General features: G+C 36.3%; 1 protein-coding gene across 1 annotated transcript in view; it reads left to right on the top strand.

The window, feature by feature from the left end:
- Positions 1-20,295, top strand: part of LOC121408096 (pre-mRNA-splicing factor ATP-dependent RNA helicase PRP16-like) — a 95,842-nt gene that overhangs the window by 22,349 nt on the left and 53,198 nt on the right. Inside the window, exons 3-4 of the mRNA XM_041599436.1 lie at positions 8,839-8,993; positions 11,615-11,857. Coding sequence (XP_041455370.1) covers positions 8,839-8,993; positions 11,615-11,857 — 398 coding nt within the window. The remainder of the gene's footprint in view (positions 1-8,838; positions 8,994-11,614; positions 11,858-20,295) is intronic.

Below are 20,295 nucleotides of genomic sequence, written 5' to 3'. Positions count from 1 at the left end.
AATCAAATCATTCGATTATTTTTTCAGGAAATAATTGAATGGTAAAAATGACAATCGTCCCAGGCCTAACATCCATGCACCATAGCGGTCACGCACAGTTCTCAAACTCCTTTGCTATTCGTTCATTGTGTGCAGAGAGGGCGGGATAAAATGACAAACACAGTGCAACTCCTTTGCTATTTGTCATTGTGTGTATAGAGGGCGGGATAAATGACATTACACAGTACAAGTACATGTTCCTTGTATATACAATGCATTTATTCCAAGTTCCACTCCCATCATATCAGTAAGCGCAGCTACCGGTAGGTCATGGAGCATAGCCGGTGTGATGTGCGGGGCAGACGGGGGAATAGTCAACGGAACGACCGTACCGTGCCGTCATATGCCCGCAATAGCAGCCGCGAGCTAGCTGGGCGCCTTGCCACTTTCCTAGCTGTAGTAGGCCTGTAAGTGGTCTTAAGTTGGTGGGACTTCGGCGCAACCCGATAAATGAAGTTGCTATCACTAAGATGAGTTCATGGAGTGTATTATTTTTTTCTGAATATTTCCATTTAATTTTTCCACGCATGTCGCTGAAATTTTACGCATGGTTCCACTTGGTCTCCATTTCCGCACGCATGGTGTTTGCACCATGCGTGTTATACACTGGCGAGAACGCTGGTGGTATGTTGTTGCAACAACAAAATGGTAATAAGGCATATTTAATTTTTCACTATTTTTCTTGTATTTTGGTACACAATGGAAGCACAACTTTTGACCATTTTTTTCCAAAGTATACATATGAAAATAAACTTTTTATTTCTTGTTCCTGAAACTATCATGTATGAAGGACTTAAAGTATTAACAAATTCAAGAAAATATTGAATTTGAATTTCTAAGCTCATGTCCACCAACCTGTGGAATTGCCCATAAGGTTTCAGAACAACGATTGCGGGTAATTTGAAGAGGTTACCACATGGTCAGTATGACCTGCGTGGACAGGCCCCAGCATTGAAAAATTGGAATTTGCGTGGGTGTGTTGTCTCTATGACCAATCAGAGCGCAGTATTCTTGTTTTTAAGCTGCTAAATATACTTGGCCTATGAAAAACTGGATGCTGAGCCATCTAAAATGACTCTCATGAAACCTATATCATAGTAACGCTTAGATCTTTAGTTCTATCATAAGATATGGCGGCTCAGCTACAGCCGGGGTAATAATGTGATACCAAGTATCAAGCGCAGTAGATTATATGCAATTATAGTAGCTGTGCTATATATATATGGAAGATATTATTATCATTTATTATTAGGAAATTAACCCCCTAAAATGCAAAGTCCAAAGCATGGTTCTAGACTAGAACTTTTTTGTAGGGGGGATTAAAAATTTTCTACATTGGTAATTTCAATACAATGGTGATGGTCTATATTGTAGGCAGAGTGGGGGGGGGGGGCCTTGGAGGCACTATACTGGCCATGCAGCTTGGTATTGGTGTCTGTAATTAGCTATGTGCGAATACGGGGCATCGCGGGCGCTGGTTTTGGTGGCACGGTTTTCGCGCGGGTTTTGCTACAAGTGGCATCGCCTCTGTCTGGGGCGGCTCATTGAAAATGGGGTTTAATGCGCATGCGCACATAGTAGGTGCAATCTCGTGCCTTTTAACAGACAGCTGAAGATGTGCTCTTTCTGTACATATAAGTTTCAATGTGGATACTCGCCTGTAAAGTGTGGATATCGGAGCTTGAAAGTTCATCAAATTTTTGGACGCGGAAATGTTCGAAATTTTAAAATGGTTAGTAAAACAAGAATCCGATTAGGTATACAATTTGACTGGAAATATATTTGAATTATCAAAAAATCCAAACTTACGCGATTCTGATGCTGCGCAGTCCAGATATAAGAGATGCCAGCTACCCTTGTCACAGCCGGTCTCTCGGCAGTCGAGCTGCCCGATGCGCCTGCGTTTGGCAGGGCGATGCTACCCTTGTCACAGCCGGTTTCTCGGCAGTCGAGCTGCCCGATGCGCCTGCGGTTGGCAGGGTGATGGGAGCGGTCGATAGTGAGTCGTTCATGCTGGATTGAACTAGATCGTAAATTGCTTACTTGATGATTATGTTGTGCCTTTTTTGGGAAATCTCTGTCATTATACCGTAGATAATTATTCTGATATTGATTTTAATACATGTACATACATTTGTCACAGAAAGATTTTATCATCCCAAGGTTATGTGACTCAAGTCAAGAGTCTAGTCTAGGTGGTTGATTATCGTTTCATTTGGAAACTGGATTTGCTTTTGACAGTGGAATATCAATGTTGACTTTTCTAAAATTAAATTCATGGGTTGAAATCCCAGGGGGACACGTCCCCCTACCCAAAATAATAGGGGGACATGTAACAATAATACATTTTTTTTTCTTTCTTTTTTTCTTTTTTGGTCAAACTTTTTGGGGTTAAAATGACCTTACAACAGTTTGGGGATAAACTTTTTTTTTTTAACTTGTCAGAGTTGCCGGCATCCATAGGCGGCGAAAGCTGGGGGAAGTGTACCCCCCCGCCCTTAATTTGAGGTGGGGGACGATCCCCCCCACCTCAATTTTTTTTTTTTGATAACCTTTTTTTTTTCTTTTCTTTTTTTTTTTGCTTGTCAAATTTAGTTTTCTGCGTCCCCCTATAATTTTTGGTTGATAACCTTTGGTGTATTTTTTTGATTATCAAAATAATTTGGTGGTCCCCCCTAAAATTGTTGGCTTTCGCCGCCGATGCCAGCGTCCCCTACCTTTGGGGCCAATTTCCGCCCATGATTAAAATGCAAAAAAATTGTTGTTTAATTTTTCACTCTCAGAGGAAATATTTCACTTCCACATGGCTCTATTGTCTATTTTTTTTTTCTATGTTATTCATTTTTTTTCTATTTTATTATAATTATTATTATTTTTTTTCAAGAAGGGTGCAGGGGGGGGGGTTGTGTTCATAAGTTGAAATGGGGATGGGATTTGTATAAATTTTTGTGTCACTTTTGTTCTCTTGTTTTGAGTGTTGGAGCTTTGATGCCTGTTTTTGTTGCTGTTCAGAGCTTTATTTATGTGCAGTGATTTCACGCTAGAATATGAACTTATTTTTCATAAAAAAAGGAGTGCTCGAACATGGCCTTTGTTGTAATCATACATATCTAAGAAATGCATATATTAATGCTTAATTTTTATGTTTCCTTCTTGATACTTGAATTACATGCAATGCTACATCTTTACACCCTCAGACTCTGCTGCTCATCCTTCCTAAAAAAAATTGTAATCGAATGCCCACGGTCTCCAAAATGAAAGCTACATTATCCATCTGTAAACAAATTGTTGAAACAATAAAATACATAAAGAATTGGTGAAACAATCAAATACATCAGAAAAGCACATTTGTATTTTTATACCATACAAAGTACATGTACAAAAGGAATGATATTTTTCATTTGTAAAAAAAAGACCCCATACATACATGTACACAATACTAAAGTTGAAAAAGAGCTAATTGTAATTTATATCAGAAAAACAAAGAAATACATTAGAAATTACAAAAACAAGACTTTAAACTAATTTATTTAGGAAATTATCTACATGATGCTGTTTTGATGCCAACTAAATTATATACAAATTATCTCTCATTATCACCTTCATTTGGCAAAAAAAAGAGGCGAGTAATTGTAATTTGCATAATTAATTAGAATTAATTAAAAGAAATTATTTTACACATAATAAGAAGAAAAATTACCAAGTGAAATGATTACACATCAATTGAGTTTTCTTTCACCTTTCCATTGATGAGCATGATCGGTTCATCACGGACGGACATTTGATAGATTTTGAAAGTTTTGAGGCTTGTAACAAATTAGGAATAAGATGAACAAGGTTCCTTTGTGTTTTATAGTGAAGGGTAGGACATAGTATGCTGAATGATTAAAAAAGTTTGTTGCCATGGTTACCTACAAACACAGGTATCCACTAAATGTGCCATATCACGGACGGACAAGATAGAAATGTGGTTTTTAGAATTTTTGTACATTTTTATTGTTTCTATCTAAACAGCTTTACATGGACCAATTATTGTTAATGCACCTAACACTCGGGTATGTTAGCTTCTATGTTCAGCATATTGAATTCTTAACCAATATCAAACTTCCGAGAGAATTGCAAATATTTTCCATCACGGACGGACATCATGGATGGACATCACGGACGGACACAATTAAAATACAATGGAAGTACTCTGTAAAAAGTTCTTAGTACTTTTTTGGTAAACAAATGCAATTGTTTTGATGATTTGTACATATTTTAATAATATTAAACAGTATTAGTTGCACAATCAAGTTGCTACAACTTCAATCAAGTTGCTGCAACTTGATTTAAGATGTAGCAACTTGATTTCTATGCTAGACGCACAGTATAATCTAGACATACGATTGCTCTTAACACATTTCTTGTCAAAATCGAATGTAAAGAATAGGTGATGTACAACTGTATAATAAAAAAAATAAAAAACGTAAAAAGCCATTGATATGCAGGCAGAAAGGAGCAAATTCCTTTTACTTTCAGAAGATGTTAGTATTCATAGAGAATTAGCAAGTGAAAAGACTTTAAATGAAAAATTGACATCCTGGTTCTTCCCGCATACATTTTTTACATAGTTTTTGTGGCTCAACTTACCCAAGACGATGGCACAACTTACCCCACAGATGGGGCAAGTTGAGCAATTTGACATCCTTTTTTTCAAAGGTCACAATGACATTCAGCGTGGGGGTAGAAAGTTATATATAGGTGAAAAATATTTCCCAAGAATCAAATTTAAAGGTAAGGTACTTATTTCTACAATATTACTAGTCATATCAATTCTAACGTGCAAAATGCAAAAAGTGTCACAACTTACCCCGCCTTCCCCTATTGTCTTTTTAAAGTGTAGAATACAAGTAGGTTCAAAATCAACAGCTACATGTAGTTGATTATTGATCATGTTGATACAAGTATTTTTTTGATCATGATGATTTTAGGCATTAATTTTACAAGAGCAAAGATGTTTTTTTAAGGTCCAAAAACTAAATCTAAAAGATTAACAGGTCACTGATCCTTATGCTTGTTTGTTGGATCAACACTTGTCAGGGGCTCTCTTTAAATCCATCTTTTGCATATATCAAAGCGGAGACACCCCATAACATCAACAGCCCTCATGTATTTAGGCCCTGACCGAATCCAAAATTGAAATTGATATTCCAATCCAAAGCTTAACTTCTAAACACTACATTGCAAGCTTTATGCATTTTCACAGTTTACCAGATAAGCGATTTGCTTAAAATTAGCTCCAAAATGGACTTCGAAAAAAGGTATTCATGTAATTTTCACAAACCTATGTTCTGTTAGAAGCATTGTGAATCCATAAGTTTGTACATGGAAAAATTGATTTTTCTGCTTATCAGATTATGCATTGCATTCTACTTCTTCTCCATCACTTTCTGCAAGCTTGAATTGATGAAATCTACAGCTTTGGACTTGTTCTTGCCATACTTTGTTTCCCGCTTTTTGGCATATACATGTACATGCAGCTTTTCAACTCTATCTGCATTCCAATAATGCTTAACAATTTTCCTGACAACAATATAGCCCCAATAACGGCCAAACAAAGATATCACAAAAAATTGTGAAGAGTTGTAGGCTTATTCCATTTGAGTTCTGAATAATTCTCAGAGCCATTTTTCACTGCAATTAGAAGCTAAAATTAAACTCATAATCTGCTCAGCAAAGTTTCTCATTTGCATATATGAATCTTTCCACAAGTATTTCACTCGTCCGTCCGTGATGAAATTAATGTCCGTCCGTGATCATTTTTCATTGATTTATTAAATGCATAAAATGTATGGATTTTAGCTATGTTCAAATAAAATGATGAACAGTGTCCAGTGAAATACTTCTACACACTTTTATTTCTGTTTCTATTCTGATAAAGAATAAAAAGCTGAGTCCATAGACATTATCCTAATAAAAATGATCACGGACGGACGGAAATGTTAACATCTACAAGGAAAGTTTACTTCCCATATTTTTTTCCTACTAATTTATGTTTGATGACAGATTAATGTTCAGAGTGCAAGACCATTAAAAAAATTGGAGTAACTTTGAAAACAATAAAACTAGAGTGAAATGAATTTGAGTGAATTAACTTTGTCCGTCCGTGATCAAATTAATGTCCGTCCGTGATCATTTTTGACTGACTTTATGATATGGATAAAATGTATGGATTTTAGCCATGTTCAAATAAAATAATGTACAGTGTTTAGAGAGATACCTCTAAACCTTTTTATTTTTTATTTCTACTCTGATAAAGAATAAAAAAACTTTTCATCTTTTTTTCCATCACGGACGGAAATTTCAAAATGGAAATGTTAACACCTACCAAAAAAAATTAGTTCCCAATATTTTTTTTCTACTATATTATGTCTGATAATAGAGAAATGTTCAGAGTGCAAGAACATCCAAACCAAATTAGAGTAACTTTAAAAACAATAAAACTAGAGTGAATTTAATTTGAGTAAAAATGTCCGTCCGTGATGAGAGGTAGCAGCACCCCCATGAATAAAATGGACTATTCCGGTACTTTCGGAATCATCAATCTTCATGAAACTTAGTTTTTTGAAACCTGAGATATCAAAGATTATTTTAAAAGCAAATTTGATAAAAGTACCTTAAAAATTTTTTTTCACCTCAATGCGAACCCTTAACCGATCATGCTCTGATACCTAAATTACTTCAAAGGGCTCAAAAACAAAGAAGTTAGAGCCCGTTGAAGACTTGGGTTCAAAATGGTCACAAAATGTTCGAAATGGTCACAAAAATCGGTTATGCACTCCATTGACTTTACATTAAGACAATGACCACAAATTTGGATAAATATGCGCGATTTAAACTAGAATAACTTTATAATTTCTTGATGAAAATTTGAGTTCTTGGTATCATTTGAAAGGTCTTTTTAAGGGCTTTCAAATGATACCAAATTCATTGAGATTTGAGGATTTTCATTTTTTTTGTCACATACCTACTGTAATATCATCTGTCTCCCCTACCCCCTGCCAAAAAATATATTTGTTTCAATATTATGAGAGTGATCGAAGTGATGGAGCTAGAAAAATAAACGTGTGCAAAGTGCAGAATAATTTCATCTGTATGTAACCGCTGATTAGGGCATGGTATTCCCCTTCACGATAAGTGGGACAAGACTGTTGCTAATCATGAAGAGGGCCTATGTTACATGTGCCCTATCATGGAAATTCAATTTTATAACAGCAAATGTGCCAAGCAGTGGTGAAGTGAACCAAAGTGGCCAGACTGTGCAATTGGGGTCAAGTTTTCTAAAAAGCTGCAAGTGAGCAAAGCTAGTGAGAAGAATTTTGACCCTATAATTTTTTTTTGTAGATTCAGAAATTATCATATTTCACCTTCTCCCTTTCCTTTTGCTCCACTGGAGCAAAGTGAGCAAGGAGAAATCCTTTCTAGAGCAATGTTTTCACAAGTAATATGACAGTCATATAACAAGGTTTTGCAGGAAGTGGATTTTAATGGCAAAAATACTAGGGAATATGTTAACCAAGGAGTGAATTTTCAAAGTGAAAACCAGTATTCGAAGCACTTTATGAACTACCAAATAAATGTAGACCTACAGCATTTTAAAATTCCTGAATGTGATACTCATGATAGATCAACTGAAAAAATATAAATTCAAAGTAAATTACCCCATGGTAGCTCCCCTGCATAAAACAGCAGTCTACACAATAGTAGAGAATTTGTCAAATCACTCTCAAATATTATCAATAACTTTAGCCTCAGACAGGAATAATAAAGAAACCTAGCCATTTTCTCAAAAATTGAAAGAGATTTTTTTGGTAGGGTTAGCTATGTTATTAGACATATCACTTAATCTCCTATAAAAAGAATATTTTAATTCATGTTGCCCCCAAAATAAATCTTTAATATTACATGATATATTTGGGAGCTTCTCAAATAGTCTTTTAAAGAGGTGGAAAAAAGGCATTCAGCAATGCTTTAGCAGGCCCTGACTCTTTACTTTGCTGCAAATCATCTCTGGGAGAATCAATAGAAAACACAATTAAGTGTTTTCCACCTTGAGATCAAAGATGCAGACCTGCAATTGAGGGTAAGATGGTATGGAAAATGGTTAGAACACTCCAGCAAGCATATCTACATTGTCGTCACCCTAGACATTTCCCTTACATACATGGAACATGTTGCCAAGAGAAAGGCTAAAGTTGGAGCAAAGAACAGCGTCCTGAAGAAGCCTGCCAATACAAAATGGGAAACAGATGCCAAGACCATCCATACGACAGCTCTTGCTCTATGCTACGCGACTGCTGAGTATGCAGCCCCTGTCTGGTTTAGGTCATCCCATGATGCAAAGATTGATCTAGACAGGAAAACCGTTGTTTCTGGGGATTTATATATAAACAATTTTCTGACACCTCGCCTTCCCTAGTCGCAAGAAATGATGCACACATGTATGTAAATCATGACTTCTGATGAAAAGTTCATTATGTTGCAAATAAAGTTTATTTATTAAAGTCAACTTCTAAATTATATTGTCAGTGACTGCTGGCCTACTTCGGCTTCAAATCGATCAAGGTTACATGGTGATAACTTAACTTAAGCCTATCTCCGAACTTAACTCCAACATAAGTTAACAAACAGCTGAAGCTTAAATATATTTCTAGATATTTTCATTTATAGTTGTCTTGAAATATCATGAAAATCAGAAAATTGGAATTACAGGTATTTAATTTGTATGAATCATGGTCATTCCCTTTTTATTGTTAGACATTACCGAGCTCCTCACTTAGAGACACCATCACACACTGGAGGAGTGAGTTCAGAGGCAATGGAGAGACAACAACGTAGAGAAAAGGAGAGTAGGAAAGGAGTTGTTTATGCTTCATCCAACAATGATGATAGAAAAGGCAGGGGATCAAGAGGTTAGTCATGTAATCTTTATTTTACTTGTTTTGAATAATGTTAAAAGCTATTGAAATCATGATGACATTTAATTGGTTGAAATCAAATTTGTCATTGAAAAATCTAAGTTCGATTTTGATATTGAAAACTAGCTTTAGGAAATAGTCCTAAGATCAAATGAAATAATTTAAGTGAATATTATTTCTAAACAGGAATCACAAAATGCTAATTTTCTTTTGTATATCTATAGTGTGATATCTTGCATGATTTCTGTTGGTAATTTCTTTACTCTTTACTTTCTTTCTGTTAAAACATGTTACTCTGGATATGGAATGACATGGAAATTGGAATGTTACAATAACAATTATTACTTTACTCACATGTATAACCTTATATACAATAATTATTGATTTGTCTCTGATAATCATAATCAGGAGTGCAAAACCTGAAAATCTAGCATGTTTTTTTAGTTTGCTCTACCAACTTCACAAACTAAATAAACCCAACTTATTTTCAAGCTTAAAGTATAGCGAAAAACATTTGAGATATCTACCTAGAAAATGTGTTGCAGAAACTTTTCATTCCAAGATGGTGTCCAAAATGGCTTAGATTTTCATGAAATTTGAATTTTCGTACATAGAGTTTAATTAAAACAGCCAATTGCCACGAAATTGGTGTCATATGAATGATATTTGAATTTCCTACTTTATATTAGAGATGAAAAGGCCATATGACTGAGATTCTAATTTAATTAGAAAGCTGTATTTTTTTATACGCCCATTTCCAAGGAACGTATTATGGTATCATGCTCGGTGTCCATCCGTCCATTAACTCTTCCTTGTAAACGCGATAACTTTAGTGTAAATTAACCTAGGCTTATATAATTTGGTGTGTATGATACTAGCATAGATTCCAGGAAGACTATTGATTTTGAGGTCAAAAGGTTAAAGATCAAGGTCACAATGACATGTTTTCATCTTACCCTCCTGCAGTCCTTGTAAACATGATAATTTCAGTGTAACTTAACCTAGGCTCTTCTAATTTGATGTGTATAATACTAGCATGAATCCCAGGAAGCCTATTGATTTTTACCCAGAAAATGGACAAAATTCAAATGAATACCCTTTTATCTATGATTTTTGTCAGGAGAAATTCAACACAATTTTTTTTAAACAGTCAGGGTGATAATTTTTTTTAAAGAAGTGAGATATTTGACAACAATTTGCATATTTCTGTCAAAAATTTGCACATGTACTGTTATCTTGAATTGAATTAGTATGGCCATAGGCATACACGATCGTAATTGTAATCTGTCATAATCGTTTTTGTCTCATCTGCATAGCAGAGTGAGACTATAGGCGCCGCTTTTCCGACGGCAGCGGCGTCAACATCAAATCTTAACCTGAGGTTAAGTTTTTGAAAGGTTAATCAAGTATTACTGAAGATCCTAAGAGAGTTTCATGTCACATGACCAAGGTCAAAGGTCATTTAGGGTCAATGAACTTAGACCATGTTGGAGGAATCAACATCAAAATCTTAACCTGAGGTTAAGTTTTTGAAATGTCATCATAACTTAGAAAATATATGGACCTAGTTCATTAAACTTGGCCATAAGGTTAATCAAGTATCACCAAACATCCTGCATGAGTTTCACGTCACATGACCAAGGTCAAAGGTCATTTAGGGTCAATGAACTTTGGCCGATTTGGGGGTATCTGTTGAATTACAATCAAAACTTTAAAAGTTTTTGGATCTGATTCATGAAACTTGGACATAATAGTAATCAAGTATCACTGAACATCCTGTGCAAGTTTCAGGTCACATGATCAAGGTCATTTAGGGTCATTGAACTTTGGCCGAATTGGGGGTATTTGTTGAATTACCATCATAACTTTAAAAGTATGTTGGTCTAGTTCATAAAACTTGTACATAAGAGTAATCAAGTATCACTGAACATCCTGTGCGCATTCTAGGTCACATGACCAAGATCAAAGGTCAATGAACTTTGGCCATAATGGGGGTATCTGTTGAATTACCATCATAACTTCGCAAGTTTATTGATCTGACTTTTGAAACTTGGACATAAGAGTAATCAAGTATCATTGAATATCCTGTGCAAGTTTCAGGTCACATGATCAAGGTCAAAGGTCATGTGAGGTCAATGAACTTTAGCCACATTGGGTTTTTTTGTTACCATCCTATCTCTGTAAAGTGTATTGGTCTAGTTCATAAAAGATGGAAATAAGAGTAACCAAGTATCAATGAACATCTTGTGCAAGTTATAGTAGTTTTCAAAGTCAGCACTGCTGCTGTGTTGAATCGCGTGATGCAGGTGAGACGGCCAGAGGCATTCCACTTGTGTATTTAATAAAAGGAAATAGACAACACATGAATTCTTCGGGGTCAAAGGATCATATTGCATATTTTGTTGATCGCTAAATCAGATGAGACTCGTGGTTTGTGAATCTTTGTTTGAGGTAGACCTCTTGGGTATTGTTTGTTATACTTCAAACTTTGAAATAAGCTTGTCTCCTCTATGGTGGAACAAAATACCTCTGATTATTTGATATTATTGATACAGATTAAAAACAACTGTGATTTGATAAAATTGCATTTGAATTTGAATTTCATTTTATTTTAGAATGGTATGAAAGAGATAAGTACAGGGATAGAGACAGGGGAGGTGGAAGGCATAGAGAGAAATATAAAGAATTGGATAGAAACAGAGATAGAAATAGACGAGACAGACCTCATGATCGCCGTGCAGACCGCAGAGATTCTGAGAGAGGGAGTCGCAGTGATAGAAGTGACAGGAGTGTTAGAAGCAATTGGGAGCGTACTCCTCGGGCTGATGATGATCTTTTGACTCCAAGAATTTCAAGAGGTAGGTATTAAACCATAGACTCTGGGAATCAAATGGCTTCTGTATTAAGTCTATGAGAATTTAATAGTCTATAGGGTCATTAGGGCTGGAACTAAAACCCGGGTACCCGGGTCCCGCCCGGAAGCGTCGGGTACCCGGGTAGAAAAATCAATACCCGATACCCGAAAATTGCTCACCAGTATAACGTACATTTGATTTGTATTGCGTAGTGTAAGACATGATTGTAAACTCATCACAAAAGTACACAAGTCTCATTTTGAATCTCACCTATTACCCTCGAAATATCCATAAATATATTAGTTTTTCAAGTGATGATGATGTGACTGAGATCGTTCAATCGTCGCCATGTTTCTTTTGCAGCGCAGTGACGTCATCCAGCCACTGCGACGCAAGCCAATTTATGAATGAAAATATAGTAAGCATGCACATTGCAAGCCTCAGCCCCACCCAGTATTCCGTCAAAACAAGTCTACAATACTCTGTCACCTCGTACCAAAATCGACCTAGAATTTCACTTTCCTTTATTTCTTATGAATTATGAAAGGTATTCTCAGAGGATCTGTTTTCTCACCAATACCACGCAAGTAAGCAAATTTTATTACTTCTTGCTTTTCCGTCAAAATCTTACGAAGTAGCGTCGATGTTGCATTGTGTTTGTGAGTTTGTAGAATCTATCGCTACGTGAACATAGTCAATTGATTTCCGGGTTTCGGAGCATACGAGGCGCCAGCCAATCACGTTCTTGATACCAGTTTCAGTTCATTATAAACCGAAAACGGTAACACGATCGTGATTGGCTGGCGCATTTGACGCTCCGAAACCCGGAAATCAATTGACTTTGTTCATGTAGCGATAGATTCTACAAGCTCACGAACACGATGTAATATCGACGCTACTTCGAAAGATTTTGACGGAAAAGCAAGAAGTTATAAAAATTTGCTTACCTGTGCGGTATCGGTGAGAAAACAGATCCTCTGAGAATACCTTTTATAATTCATATAAAATATAGAAAAGTGGAATTCTAGGTCGATTTTGGTACGAGGTGACAGAGTATTGCAGACTTGTTTTGATGGAATACTGCGTGGCGCACGGGAGGCTTGCATCGCAATGGCTTGATGACGTCACCTATGGGGTTTTTCCACTAGTCATATTTCGAGCGACATGATTTTCGGGTGTCCGCCCGAAAATTACCACGGGTACCCGAAAAGAAAAAAACCCGAAAGTCCCAGGCCTAAGGGTCATGTTATACATCTATCCATATACCAAATAGTAAGCAACTAATCACAGCTGGTGAAGATGATTGGCAAACTACTGTAAGAGCTATCATTTCTCGGAGGCCCTGACATTTTTAAGGGTTGTAGAATTCGTGATGGAAGATCTACCAAAAACTTCCACAGCATTTCAGAGAATAAAAAATATTGCAAAACATGTAAAAAATATGCTCCACAAACTTCCTACATGTATACTGACGTGTATTTTATGTGTGAAATCAAATCCGTTGGGATGATTACTATGCTAGTGCAGGCATCTAGATCTTGCTGCTGCAAGTTTTATTGTGACCTCATAAAGGAATTTTGCCGTCACAACAAAATAATCAAGGGGCAATGCACTTTTATTTTGCGCAGAGTTTTACAGCTAGTGCGTATGTACACTGCGCACGCTCATCTAGACCTTGTGCGATCCTCAATGTATGTGATGGATAATTATTGAGAATGATAGAGGATGATGGAACAAAAATGGAGTGGCAATGATCTCTTCATTTCGAATGTACTCAAACTAATTTATAATGAGGTATGACCATGGGCTGAAAATCAGCAAAACTAAAGTTCCATCACTGCAAGTAATGATTGATGGGGAAACCTACCCTTTATCACATGACCGGCTTCTGACCAATTCTATAGCAAGATACTTAGTATGTGGAATATAAAAGAGAATATATGACTGAGCGTTGTTGGTTCAATCAGTAACACATCTGCCCTCCGAAAATAAAGGTCATGGGTTCGAGTCCACCCCAGGCAGATGACTGAAGCCAGTGCGTCGTGTGTAAATGTCTCTCCCATGTTTCATAGATGCAGGCTATGTTACAATAGAAAACACTCTTTCCCTCAGATAGGACATTAAATGGAGGCCCCTTGTAGAGGAGAGTCACCACCTTTACACATAAAGAACCCACTGCACTCTTCATATAAGAGTAGGGGGAAACCCCGGTGTAGTGGTCCACCTGCACTCTCCCAATCAGTTATATTGGGAGGAAAGACCTACAGGTCATAGTTCACTTTTCGCCTCCCAGGCACAGGTGACACCAAACAAATAATAATATTGCCTAAACCTCATTGTTGTAAGTTTGCCGCCAATGTTGATGGTATGTTCTATGAAAGCCTTGATTTTAATTAAGTTTCTGCAGTAATGGTTACCATGAGTGGTAGAGTAGTATTATTAAATGCCTTGTGATATTCAATTCAATTCAAGTTTATTTTACTCTCTGCATAAAAATGAACACAAATGTGGTAAATACATATGAACAATATCAAAGACATAAAAGTAATACAAAAAAGCATTGAGAAGGAAGCAGCCATAAAGGAAAAGAATATCCTTATAAAATGGTCGACCCAACTTACTTTAAAAAGAATAATAATTATTGACAATATAAAAAGTAAAAAAAAGAAGACATTACAAAGGCATAGATACACAAATGGTAAGATTTGGATTATACTTTTAAAAAATATTCAAATATAAGGTTTCTGAAGTTACGTTTAAAAATATTAAATGAACATATTTTTGTCTCACCTGCGAAGCAAAGTGAGACTATACAGTGTAGGCGCCGCTTTTCCGGTGGAGGCGGCGTCAACATCAAATCTTAACCCGAGGTTAAGTTTTTGAAATGACGTCCTAACTTAGAAAGTATATGGACCTAGTTAATAAAACTTGGCCATAAGGTTAATCAAGTATTACTGAACATCCTATTAGAGATTCATGTCACATGACCAAGGTCAAAGGTCATTTAGGGTCAATGAACTTAGACCATGTTGGAGGAATCAACATCGAAATCTTAACCTGAGGTTAAGTTTTTTAAATGGTCATTTTCAAACAAAAGTGGACATGGGGGTGAAAATTAAAACTTGCTAGAAATCATTAGGCTTCAATGTTTTTAGAAACTAGACATCTTAAAGTATATTTTTCCATTTCATTTACATAAAATTATTAAATTAAATGTTACAAAATGTAGATTTTTGCGTTAAAACTCACATATTGCCTATCACAATATAAAATTTGTATTAGAAGCGCATTTGTTGGCAAGATACAAGCTGTGTATTGTATCTAACTCCTAAATTGCAAAAAAAATTCTGTGAAGTGTTTTTCTGAAAAAAATAGGGTTTCAAAGTTTTTAAAACTGGTTGTCGTGTCACTCACGTTTTAAATGCAAAAAGTTTTCTAGAGCTGTGTATTCTGAGAATTAATTTATCCCAGTACTGGAGCAAATACAGTTTATCTGTACCTTATTGTATATAAAGTAACTTGGTCCCATGTGTTAAGGTAAAGCTAAAATTAACTGTTAAAGTTGTGTCGTGTCACTCACGAAATGTCGTGTCACTCACGGTATTATATTGTGTATAAAAAAGGACATCCAGTAATTTTTGAAGCGTTTTACCAGGGATACAGTCAGAATGTTGTTCCTGACATCATTTAGGCCTATTTTAGGCTAATAATTTCCTCCATCTTCCTAATTTTACTCCTTTTTATGGAAATATTGAATTTGACATTGAGTTCATCTATTTTCTCTCCTCTCCGTGGTTGCCTTGGTTTAAAAAATCCTGACATTTTCCATTGGTGTGAAGACTCAGATCCTAATTCATATTTTGGTGAATGTACTGTGATTATGAATATAACAACATAATCAATCAGCACAAAATTATGAATGTATCAAGAGAAAAACCACTATACTTTAGCAATGGACATACAATGCATAAAGGGTTGGTGATGGTTCAAGTCATACCTAGGTATTACTCGAACATTCTCTGTCTCCATTTACAGAAATGAGCAGAAAGTTCACCTTTCTTTTGAGCAATGTTATTTCTTTGTTATACTCATAGCTAGAAAAGTCAGGGATCCTTTTTTGAAATTTGCAGAACTTTTAGTGGTAAAGTAGTATACATGAGAAATAAGAGATCACCATGAACACCAATCATTTTTTCAAATTTGGAAAAGAAAATATTTTTCTTTTCCTTCTGATTGATTAAATCAACCTTTTCATTTGCCATAAAGCTTGTATTCTAGGACATGAAATAAACAAATTTGCAAGATAACATAAACATTTCAGGTGAGAATGTACTGAGATTTGATAGAACATTTTGGATATTGCTTGAAGCAGCTACATGTACATGCCAAGATCAAAATCATTATTTGTTCGGCCACCATTCATACCGCTAGTGATTAACTATGTAGGGTCTGAACAGCAAACTACCGTAAGCGGGCCAATGTGCATTTACACATATTCATTACAACAAAATGATGCATGTTCATGTAGGTCCCAACAAGTCCCAACTGAGACTGCATTTTGATTTGAGCAACTTTGATGGGTTGCCATGTACCAGTAGATCAATTTTTTTTGGGGGGGGTACCCTGATAAGATCAGAGCTGGACCTCGAGGGGAAAAAGCTATTGAGGTATAAAGGGAGCCTGGTTGGGATGCTGAATTTGATTTTAGTGTGACATCCAAGGGCTTAGAAAAGGAAAGGCTAATGACTTGTAGTTGTCATGTAATAGTAGCAGACTGCAAGAATCAGGTACTGACTGCATCTTTCACCTTGTGGCTTTCCCTGGATTCCCGTGGTATGGTATATGATCAAATAATTAGCAATGAAAAGGCACTTACAAGATTCCAGCTAAAAGCATAGCTCTGAATTTTGGTACAGTGCCTACATGTACTGCCTTGGGAGGGTCCACATACAAGCAGTGTTCAGGAGAAAACCTATGCTTGTTGAGTTGAATTCCCAAGTTTCTCAAGGATTTGCTGATAGTCCATCTGAAGTGTGCAGCAACGTATTTGTGGTTTGGTACCAAAAATACATTGAAACTGCCATGTCCTATTTGGACAATGCCTAAAATATTAAAGGAGGATAATATTGTAATCCAATATTTCAAGAAAGAGGAGTCATACATGACATCATTGGCTACCAGACCATGCCAGATGATGTGACTATTGAGAATACCTTTCTTACAAGGAAAAATTATTCCATTCGTTATGGATGCTGAATTGTAGGAACCTGTAAACTTTCATATACAGATAGGGAGAAAGAATTCAAGTTTTGAGTGATATCAGGCCACAAAAAGAATGTTTGAGTTGATGTCAATGCCAAGACCACATAACAGCTCCTTCAAGTGCCTCCTTGTCCAAAGAGGAGAGTGGTATAAGCTCGAGTGTGACAATAATGTGGTATGGTAAAGGGAATGTGAGTTGATGGGCAAATATGACCATAAACCAAGAATAAAACACCAGGATGACATATTATGAACTTTAAAGAAAGCAGTTATGTAATCAAGCTTGTTTTTTGGTTAATGGTAGTTTACTCTTCTACATCATGCAAAAAATACTCTCAATGTTGAGATAAATGTATTTTTGCACTTGTCGTGTCACTCACGTTTTGGATGTCGTGTCACTCACGGTATATAGGAGGATACCATTTTCCATAGAGAAGGTTTGATTGATTTTGACTATATGTGTTAGATAGGTACACTATTTATGTCCATTTACTGGTACTCACAGTTCTCCATGACAACTACTTGGGCACGAATCCAACCATATGTGTTAGTGGTCAGAAACCCATGTCCAAAATTTGTCGTGTCACTCACGCACTGTTTTTTAATCATATCTACTAAACGAATTGTTGAATTCAAATCAAACTTGTAGTGGCCCATGCCAGTCCTACATTGTATATAATATAGTAGTCATGATTGATTCATAACCTTTAGGTTTGAACATATGAGCCCTTAAACCTCTCCGATTGTCGTGTCACTCACGTTTGAAAATGACCAAATGTCATCGTAACTTAGAAAATATATGGACCTAGTTCATGAAACTTGGACATAAGGTTAATCAAGTATCACTGAACATCCTGCATGAGTTTCACATCACATGACCAAGGTCAAAGGTCATTTAGGGTCAATGAACTTTGGCCGAATTGGGGATATCTGTTGAATTCCCATCATAACTTTGAAAGTTTATGGATCTGATTCATGAAACTTGGACATAATAGTAATCAAGCATCACTGAAAATTTTGTGCAAGTTTCAGGTCTCATGATTAAGGTCAAAGGTCATTTAGGGTCAATGAACTTTGGCCGAATCGGGGGTATCTGTTGAATTACCATCATAACTTTGAAAGTTTATTGGTTTAGTTCATTAAACTTGGACATTAGAGTAATCAAGTATCACTGAACATCCTGTGCGCGTTTCAGGTCACATGACCAAGGTCAAAGGTCAATGAACTTTGGCCGAATTGGGTGTATCTTTTGAATTACCATCATTACTTTGAAAGTTTATGGATCTGATTCATGAAACTTGTACATAGGAGTAATCAAGTATCACTGAACATCCTGTTCGAGTTTCAGGTCACATGATCAAGGTCAAAGGTCATGTAAGGTCAATGAACTTTGGCCATGTTGGAGTTTTTTGTTGAATAACCATCATATCTCTGTAAGTTTATTGGTCTAGTTCATAAAAAGTGGACATAAGAGTAACCATGTATCACTGAACATCTTGTGCGAGTTAGAGTAGTATTCAAAGTCAGCACTGCTGCTATATTGAACCGCGTGATGCAGGTGAGACGGCCAGAGGCATTCCACTTGTTCAATTAACCGGCAAAGAATTCCAAAGTAGTGGGCCACAAAAGAAAATAGATTTATGAGAAAGGCAAGTTCTTATTTTAGGAAAGTGGAAGTTTGCAGCATTTCTAGTAGGGTATTCATGAATATTATAATTTAATTTAAAACAGTTCAATAAAAAAGAAGGTAAAAGTCCTTTAGAACATAGATACCGTAAGTAACGGTGTATTAACTGCACCCGTGTATTAACCGCACCCCCAACTTTGTACTAAAAAAAAAAAAAAAAAATCTTACATTTACATGCATATTTGAGGTACGAAGAAACAAAATCTAAGTTTTTAAGATTTCAAAGTATCCAATTCCAAAGAGATTACCGGTATGCGGAAATCTGCTGTTCTTGATCAATTCATCTACAAATGTTAGAAAGAAAGAACGGTCCCGACAATTTTGGCAACTTACACACTCACTCACCTCACAGTCACAGTGTACACGCACACACACAGCACTGCCATTACATTGCAAACTTCGATACAGTACCACTCATGCCAGTACATCAAATTATGATCTGTGTCTTTCCCAGCATAGGAGGAAGAAACATTCACATTTCTTGCATCACAACCTCACAATCACTTTCAGAAATTTGATGTCTTAGCATGAGTTTTGGATACGGGATTACAGGAAGGTTCAAGAAACAAAGAAATTGACATTTTTTTCAGTTGTTTTTTACGGCTTCGTGCCGTCTCTCTCGTGCGTGGTTTACATGGTATCTTATGAAAAGCAAACAGGAAGGAAAAAACGGGACACAGAAACGAGAAACGGGACTTTGAATAGCGCCAGCTTAAGTCGCACTATAACCACATTACAACGCAATCTCTAAGCTAGCTCATTCAACTCTCGCTCATCGGTGACAAAATATTACCGAGTATGCTTGGCGTCTCTTTTGAATTAGCCAGGGAACTTCACTACTTTGAATCGAGAATAAAGTCAAAATTAGTGTCATGAAGGTGGGTGCGTTTGTTATGGACAACATTTAATTAAGATCGTAATAATCGCTTCCCATTACTCACGGCTCATACCCCTCTAAACGACATTGCCTGGGCGGCTACGCCCGGCCACTCGATGTGTTGTGAACTGGCAGACATCGTATATGTACGGGAGGGGTTACGGCGGGCTGGCTCAGACCCGTCACCGTGTATAAACCGCACCCCGACTTTTGCTTCTATCCCGCTGAGAAAAAGGTGCGGTTAATACACCGTTACTTACGGTACATAAAAAGTCCCATTTCATACTTGTACATATCATAATTATTTAAAATTTTAAGTGAATGAAAAATAGGATAAGAATGGGCGTAAAAAGGGGAGTTGCTTATAATTCTGAATGTACGTTTTTGAAGTTTATGTAATCTGTCTAAATAAATATTTGCAGCATTTCCCCAGGCAAGAATGCCATAATTTAAAAATGGTGAAATAATAGCATAATACAGCAACTTTAAATTATTTGGTGGAAAATGATGCAATTTGTACATTATGCCTATGTTCTTAGACATCTTATTGCAGAGGGCATCAATATGATTTAACCACGTTAATTTATTATTGATTATCGATAATAAATTTTAATA

Source organism: Lytechinus variegatus, chromosome 2, assembly GCF_018143015.1.
Source record: "Lytechinus variegatus isolate NC3 chromosome 2, Lvar_3.0, whole genome shotgun sequence".
NCBI lineage: Eukaryota > Metazoa > Echinodermata > Echinoidea > Temnopleuroida > Toxopneustidae > Lytechinus > Lytechinus variegatus.
The sequence above is the reverse complement of the archived record's forward strand: the minus strand, read 5'-3'. Positions and strand labels throughout refer to the sequence as shown.